The 8,950-nt window shown below is 39.5% G+C and overlaps 1 protein-coding gene across 1 annotated transcript; it reads right to left on the reverse strand.

Annotated features, from left to right (window-relative positions):
• Positions 1–655: 655 nt before the first annotated feature.
• LOC104530639 (RNA-binding protein 24-like) lies at positions 656–8,864 on the reverse strand. The gene is made up of 4 exons (XM_029086816.1): positions 8,744–8,864; positions 7,590–7,644; positions 942–1,065; positions 656–829 (listed from the first exon to the last, which is right to left on the reverse strand). The coding sequence occupies exons 1-4, from the start codon at positions 8,859–8,861 to the stop codon at positions 656–658; spliced, it is 471 nt and encodes a 156-aa protein (XP_028942649.1). The 5' UTR covers positions 8,862–8,864.
• Positions 8,865–8,950: the final 86 nt, after the last annotated feature.

Raw genomic sequence — 8,950 nt, forward strand, 5'->3', positions numbered from 1 at the left:
ATTGATTGTCTCTACAGCTGTTGCACCCCTTACTTCCACATCACTTGCTCCATAGTTCCACTCATCCAGAGGACAGAGAAGAAAATAACTTTGGTGCCTGTCCGCCATCTTACTAGCCAGCCATCTTCCTTGGCTTGTTCGGTGCCCGTTAGTGAGACAGTGAGAAGGAACTATCTCACGAAGACAACTTCTGAAAGCTAGAAAGGACAATCAGTGCTTTAAGCTCGTTTCCTCTTAAAATGGATCAAGATTACATATTGCTGACTCAGGTTTTTTTTCCCCGGTTCAAACTTTTCAAATACCATTTTCTTACTTAAAAAAAAAGGCAGTTTTGCTTCCCTGATACTGTAAAAAGTACACCTTGTCTTTTTTTTTTTTGGTTCTTGATTATTTGTTTGTTTGAAAGTATGAAGTCCCATTGCTACTCCTGCCACTCTTTCATGGCAGTACAGTATTTTTGGGGTTTGGTTTTTTTTTCCCCCCATTTTCTTCTGGCTTGATACTTGAAACTAGACATGCCTCACTACCCCTCCCCTCTAACAACACGATTTTGGATGCATCCTGTATGAAGACAGTGGAATAAAAATTCTTTTAGTTTCGCAATAGCATCGCTTTTTCCTTAAAAGCTCCTTAGTTAATTACCAGTTGTCTCCGATTAACTACTTATACTGGAAGGCTGAAAAGAGGAAGAGAAAGAGCGAGCTTCCTTCAGGAGTCCAGCTGCTATTGCATACGGTCTGCCTGCAGCTGTTGGGGTTGGTACTGCCCGAAAGCAGCGGCGGCCGCGGCTTTTAGTTTCGCAATAGCATCGCTTTTTCCTTAAAAGCTCCTTAGTTAATTACCAGTTGTCTCCGATTAACTACTTATACTGGAAGGCTGAAAAGAGGAAGAGAAAGAGCGAGCTTCCTTCAGGAGTCCAGCTGCTATTGCATACGGTCTGCCTGCAGCTGTTGGGGTTGGTACTGCCCGAAAGCAGCGGCGGCCGCGGGGGGGCGCCCCGAAACGTGGGGAATTACCACTCCCGGCTGCACAAAAGCCTGTGGATAGACATAGTGAGCAGGGATCCTGTTGAAAGATGGGAGAGGGAGTTAGAGTCGGTACGTGAGTCAGCACTTAAGCGTCACATCCATACTCCGAACTAAAACAAACTCAATTTAGTTGTTGTTATGTGCATAGGGTTGCCACAATAACTAGGCTGAATGGACCAATTCGCACTTGGCTGTCCCCAAGAGAAGCATCACTCCGTAGCACAGCATTATAGCTGAGTTAAGTAGGAGTGTTTCATGTTCCTTCAGGATATTATGTTTAACGCTATTAAAATCTTTAGAAGGACCAGGATTACTGATGTCAGTTTTAAGACAACTTGAAAGGAGTCAGCTTGATTGTTCCAGCTGGAAAACAGCCGTATTTGTTTTTCAAAACACCTGTAAGTCACATTTTTATTACCCTGCTTCTCACTCAACTACTCGACTCTTAGTAAAATTATTTCCTGCAGTACTTTTATTATTAGTAACTGAGCAGTTTGACAGCATCGCTGTAATGAGTTTGACAATAGCCAAGCCAATAAGGCAACAAAACAGTTGAACCCTGACTTTATGTAAAGTCTTCTCGGGGACAGAAGGGGGAAGAGTGTATTGTGGCAACCCTACTTAAGTTGCTATGCAGACTCAGCACACATTAATTTCTCTGCAACCTCAGTCACCCTTATTAAAAATAAGAAAAAAAAAAAACAACAACAAAAAAAAAACCAACACAGGCGACAAAGGAGTTTAAATAAAGTTCACAAGTGTGGTAAACACAGCAAGAATCACACTTTCCAAACGAACGATAGTGCAGCTCACTCCGTCACAAGAGGCCATTGAGGGGAAGCTACATAGATGCTATTAAAATCCATAACAGTGACTCCTAAGTACATGTGCATCACACTTTTATAAAGTTCATAAGGACACAAGGGTCAAACCTGTTTGATTATCAGGCCACTGATGTCCTGTTTTGTGCCAGCTTGTTTATTTCTATGCAAGACATACAGCATAGAGTTTTTTGGGAGGTGGGCATAGGATTAAGTCTAACTAGATCTGGTGCTTAACAAAAGTAGAAAAACAAACAAACAAACAAACAAATTTACAGTTTAAGAAATAACCATTCTGAACAGATCAGGACACGCTTTCTCATCTTCTCCAAGTCACAAAACTTGCTTCCTTGGCTTGTTTGCTTAGCCCTTCAGTTGGGAAAACTTGTCTTATCATTGTCTTAGCACACAGGTGTACATACAAGTTCAGCTCATAGTTGTATTTTATCATGTAATACGATTTTTAAAAAAATACTACACTCAATAGAATTCTTATTTGACATTCATAACCCTGTCTTGCATCTGGATTTCCACAGAGGAGTCCTTCATATATGCAACTCTTTCTACTCAGTGAATCTTTATAAATCCATGAAAAACCGCTTGTACAGATTTATTACTATTTCCTACTGAACTTTACCTTTACAGAGAACTCTAAAAAATGCACCAACCTTTTAAGCACACCGTAAGCACAGATGCAAATTGCAACGGTAAAAAACTGTCCTCTTTTCTCCAAATTCAAGATTTAATGGAAAGGGGGTTTTTTTCGTTTGTTTTGTTTTTAAAATAACTTCAAGATTTACTTAAGTGGTCAACGAGGAAACATTTCAATCAGAAGGGACACTGTCAACTAGATTAATAGCAAAACATAGTTTAAAATAAATGATAGTCAGGCTTTAGAACAGTCTAGTTTTCTTTTTTAAGAAAAAAAGAGCTCAGTTGATTGAATAGGAATATTAGCAGAGAGAAATGTTCAGTTGCTGTGTTCAAGACATGAGCACCACAATCGTAAAAACCCAACATGTCAACAAAATTCATTTCCTACTGTGTGAAGGAAGAAATGGGGAAGAAAAAAAAAAAAAGAAGAGTGACAAATAGGGATTGGGAAGGGAAAGAAAACATAAACCGAAACTGTAAGTTGGGTTTTTAACACTCACCTAATTTATGAAGTGATTAGCCAGAAGTGCATTTGAAGCATACTTAGGCTGGCTCTGTGCATTTAAATACACATCATTACCCGAGCTCTCCGTACAAAATGGATGAGTATAAACAAGCATTTTGTATTGGTCACCAATCAAGTACAATCCTAATAAATACACCACCACCTTTTTTTAACTGTTAAGAAAAGAAGTATCAAACCAAATGTGAAGTCACCGAGAGCCTTTTCTGCATCATTACGAGTCCATTTAACATGACATCAAAGGAATCTTTACATACAGCATTTATGAAAGAGAGTAATTCTAACAGAAGAGACAGCACAGAAGCTGATCTAGCTGCTTGTGTTGACCTGAACTGATGTTACTAAGACTTTCTGAAGACATCAGGACACTCAGCCATATCCTTGAACAAGACAGAAAGATACATGTGCTCCCACTTCAACTCTTGTGACTTGTTTTATTTAAGCCAAGAAACTAACAGGTGGTAAAGTTATGAAACATTATCCCTTTGCCACATCTTACCCCTACAATAAACATAAACCCTCTGCAGGCTCCTCACCACCCTGCCATTTCACACATGGTGATTGACAGCATAAGCTGCAGTGGGGCTATTTTTGATCATCTGTCATGCTACAACTGTTTTGAGACGAGTAAAATGGCTTTATATGGCCAAAGTAAATTTCTACCTACTGCAGAGGCCAGCACATGTAGGTCTCAGCCATTCAGAACCCAACTGCTTTTAATGCTCTGCCAGGTCAAAAGCTGACAAAGCAATTCCCAGTTTTGCTGGATAGCCTTAGTATCCTTAATTTTAAATAAAAGGTGCTGCTTTACTTTTGAGAGTAAGAGTGTGAGAATTATACAGGGTTTAAACATTCTTTCCTGACAGTAGTTTTTATTTTGGAATGTATATTTATTGTTTAATGCTTCTGCAATAAAGAAAAAGGGAAGCCACATTTAACTTCAGCAGTAACTATAGCTTTGGGATATTCAAAATTGAATGACATACACTCCTGCCATGTGCCCTAACACCTTCATTGTTGTTGCAACAGAAGATTTGTGTTTAACCAAGACCTCAAAAATTATCCTATAATAAAGTGAGAGCTAATTGTTTCAAAGGAAAGAAAGAACATGGTAGACTAATGCAGAAAGCTGTGGCATATAGAAATTCAGCAGTACCATGCACATCATTGACTCTCAACATTAAATTCTTGTGAAAGTAGGTATTTAACTTTGAACTAAGTGTTTTGCTTTAGCCCTTGCATGGCATCACTGGTTTTGTAAGCATAACTGAAGAGTACATTTTCACCACTGCACAGCTTTCCTTACAGGTTGCATAAACATCAAGACATACAAGACCCTTAAAATGCTCCCTTTTAAATTTGTGTCTGACACTATGAAGAGGACATTTAGCATTCTGCAGGTTAACTTCTGACTGTTCTGGCTTCATTCCCTCTTTCCAGATTATCTGTAGTCTAGTATTATACAGGCCTTTTGATCATAAAATCAAGAGGGGGCTTTTTCTTCCCTCTTAGGAAAGGCAGAACTGCCTAACACTTGGAAGATAATACCAAGCAAGTAGTATCAGCTAACCATTTGATAATGACCTTAATAACTTTGGATTTTACTCTGGTCTCACTAAAAACATTTGGAATGTTCTCATTTTGATTGAGGTGCAAGTTTTAGACAGAAAATAAAGGGGAAAAAACAACTCTCCAACAGAACAAGTCATATCCTACACCAGTACCTCTGTATAACCCTGTATTTTCCCACCAATATGAAAGTAAAAATTACATAAGCAAAACAAGAAAAGCTATCTTAGGAGGCAAAGCCATCTTCCCCCTCCATAAATTCCTATTGAATTCAGAGATAGTATTTTAATAAACAATCCTGCAAACAGAGCTGTATAGATAACCAGTCCTGTGATCAAACCGCTTTCTCCAGAACACACCAACAGTAAGATAGATGCTGAATGTAAAGAGCAGGGAGAAATGTTATTTGGTGGATGAATTAACCTCTGCAGCACTGAATAATAATAAAAAAATCCCAGCATTTTAAATGCTTCATGTATTGAAGCTAATCTAGTTTCTGGCTCCCTCCAGCACAATAATGTTGTACTTAATTCAGAATATTGCACTTCTGCATCTTCTCAGTAAAAGTAATATAAATTAATCTAATTATTTTCAGTTTCTTGTTTGATAGGTGGGGAAACATATCAAAACACTGCTGACCATACTAGAATATGGGAGCACCTCACTAATTTGCACTCTGGTAGGAAAATAAATAAATAATAATTAAAAAAAATATATCACAAAACATTTGGAGCTTTTGTGTATGGGTTGGCAGAATATTGGTAGTGAATCACCACTATGACCCATTTTATGCAGCACATTAGTAAAGTGTACTTTTAAAAAGTGCAGGAGGAAGAAAGGCTTTAAGGTGACCATATATTTCAGTGGAAATTAGTTTGCATATATTTCAGTGCAATCCATGTGACATCCTCTAAGTTTCAAAAAAATAAATTCAAGTAAGCACTGAAACAACCCCTCTTACTGTCAAGGAATATAGTGAATGAAGATGTTCATTCAGCCTAATGAATGCTGTTCCTCTTCATCCAAACTACAATCTCTAGAAAAGGTACAGGCCATTGGAAATGTTGAGGAGGAAGCAGGATTAGCAATCACCTCCCTTGTTTGCACATAGCAAAAGAAAGGCAAAAGCCAAGGATTAAAAATGACCAATTTCATATATATATATATATATATATGACCCTGTGACCCACATTCCTTTTCTTCAGATTTATACACATCGCATTAGAAATTAAAACCTTATTGAGCCTGCTGGGAGAATTTCCCTGACCTAAACATGATTTACATCCTCTATTGTTGTCTGTGGGTAAGGAAAGCAAGAAAGAGCCCTACATTTGCACAGTCCTTTTAGCAATGGATTACCACAGGTTCTCCTTTTCTGTTGTGCTCAGCAAATACTCAGTCTCTCCATGGCTGATCCCTGGGCAGTCCACTGGTTCCTCTTTGCAACAAGTGCTTTTAACAGCTCTGGAGACAACGTGCTCCACCTCCTGCCTACCTTAGTGCAGACATCATAAACTGATCCCTGCATATGCACTGTCGTCTCCTCGCACTTCAAAGAACTCAAACAAAATACAGTAGAGGGATAATCATAAGAAGAAAAAGACAAAAAATGTTTTCCACAACCTCCCCACATGTCTCAGAAGAATCAACATTTTCTTTTCAAAGTACATCAAGTTTCTAGGAAAACTTCTTTCCTGCAGTTTTGAGGACAGGAACTGTTTGCTACTGCTTTGACAGATCAAACTACAGAGAAGCTATCATCGCTTAATAACGGGGTAGGTAACAATGTTCTAAAGCTAGTCTAGTCAAATAAACAAAATACATTTGTGACGCGTTTTCCCTGCTTTATTGTTAGCTTACTCATTAATTAGCAAAATGCATTATTTTGCAACGAGTTTCTCAGTCAGTGTGCATTAGTGAAGTGACACTGTATGGAAAGTTTAAAGCAGACTTCACCTCCTAATTATATGCCTAGAAGAAGCAAGAGTTAGATCTACTTAGGAATAAGATACTCAAGTAAAGGAGAAATGTGCTAGATATTAAAGACAGATTGAAGGAAATAAAAAAAATCTCAAATTAGAAAGCCCAAATGGACGCACATTGTTAATAAGGAGCTCCACACCCCTCCAACAACAACACCCAACCCCCCCAAAAAAATTATGAACATGCAAGCAATACGTTGATTTACTTAAAAATCAAGAAGTCACACAATTTAGCACTCACTACAAAATATGGTTAAAAAAAAAATCACAGGCTACAGCTTGAAAGCAAGGAAAAAAAAAAAAAAGGCCCTTTGCTCCCCATGGCAAAGTCACTCCTCAACAACAAAAACAAAATTAAAAAGACCCCCCCCAAAAAAAAAACTTTCACTACAGCTCTTTCAATTAAATAAAAGCACACAGTTTAGCTATCAACACCACTTCATTACTGTAATAAATAAATAAATAAATAAAAAAGCACACGGAGGTCTATTGACTATATGAAAAAAAACATACATGCATCGTTAATCACCATTTTAGCTTGTTTGTGTTTGAGTCTACTGGTTACAGAGTTTAATTCCAAACAGAACTATTCCACCTCTTATCATCATATCCTTCTGATCAGTTATCTTAACTGTAAACGATCCCTGTCAGATTAGAAAGAGATAAATAACATTGAGTCAAGCTGAAAAAAAAAGAGAAATGGGGCACAGCAATCTTGCATCAAGTCATACCTCCTTCTTTTATCATAGGGTCATACGGGACCGGACTGCTTAGGTGGAAGGGACACGTCCCACACAACTTGACTCAGCTGCGGCATTTAGAACATGACCGACAAGGTGAGCACATTTAGGGGGATACATTTATAAGTCTGAGAACTTCAGCATTGCTGGTGAGTTTATAAGGCTGCTACTGCAAGAGGCCTTCAAAAATCACACTTTTTGTTTTCTTTTAAAAAAAAAGAAAAAAAAAATTTTTTTCCTCCCCTGTTTGAGGTCCCATTGAACAGACTTACCCAAAAGGCCTCTGTATGAGAGCTGGATGGAGCTGCTGGACACCAAAGGCAAAACCTACCAACAAAAACACATCACATTCTCTGTATAGGTGTTCTTCTGGCCACTTTTTAATGCTATACACACACACACCCCAACACAGAGTAACAGCCTTCACTAACAACCTCCAGTGACGATGTCTGAAAAGCTGTAGAACCGCAAGATAGAAAGCAAAATACATCAATCCATGTGTACGTGCACGTAGATACATGCAGACAGAACTTAAAACAGTAAAGCACACGCTTTCCTAGAGATGTTTAGAAGAACAACTTTTTCTAAACAACAAGCACGAGGTATGCATTCACATTTTATTTTGTGCTGCATTCTGGTCCCAAACTTTAGCCTCTGAGGGATAATACGGTACTTTCTATGCATCAGTGTTTGTGTGCTTCCTACAGACCTAAAATCAAGCCATTTCTACTCGTGAGGACTTAGCATGGGGGGGTCAAATCCTAACTTCATTTCTGTTCTTCAAGCCCCCAAGCGTAAACCCCTTCTTTCCTTGGTGGGCACTTAATTACTCACACAAGACTCCCACAATTACTCACTCAGGCTCAGCACACGGGAATTCAGAGTGGCCTCCCTTAGTGCCCAAACGTACACACGCTCTGTGCTCCCGTCTCTCTCGCTGCAAAGCAGCCGTTTGGGAAGTGGCTCGGCCATCAGATTGGCTCAGATGTGGTCTGAGGAAGAGCCGTTTTGTTTTAAAGTCTGTGTAATAGCTCCCATCTGTTTGAGGAGTTTGCATTAAGATATTGTTTGTATTAATAAGACCGCACATATTGGAAGCAATTCCATTCCTGGGCCAATCATTCCCTACAACCATACTGTAAATGGTCAGCACCACCGCGTTCCTGGCAGTAGGAATAACCAGTGAAGTGCCTGAGCTGGAGAAGTCTTCCTGGGGAACTATGGATATTTTCTCTCCGATTGCTTTTCACAGAAACAAAATAGCCAGGAAGTCACTACACGCTGCATTTAAAAATCAAACCCAAAGCAAACCCAAACAGGGACTGTAGTAGAGGGAAGAGCCGGACAGCGCTGCCTTTAGACAAGTTTTCCTCTGTTCAGAAAGGTGAGGTACAGAGGGAAAAGCCGATCAGAGCCGCTTCCTCACCTGGCTGCATTATCCTTGGCTTGGCACCCAGGTAGGCCAGGTTGACGTTGGCTTTCCTGCCGTCGATGATGGGGTTGGGGTCTTTACAAGCCCTTTCCGCAGCAGCTCTGTCAGCCATGGTGACCTTAACGGGTGATGCTGAGCATTAGCTCCCATTCCGCGGGGATGGAGAAGCCTCTCACCCGCGGCAGGGACACAGCTATCCCC

The sequence above is a fragment of the Antrostomus carolinensis genome, unplaced genomic scaffold (assembly GCF_000700745.2).
Source record: "Antrostomus carolinensis isolate BGI_N321 unplaced genomic scaffold, ASM70074v2 scaffold8209, whole genome shotgun sequence".
Lineage (NCBI taxonomy): Eukaryota > Metazoa > Chordata > Aves > Caprimulgiformes > Caprimulgidae > Antrostomus > Antrostomus carolinensis.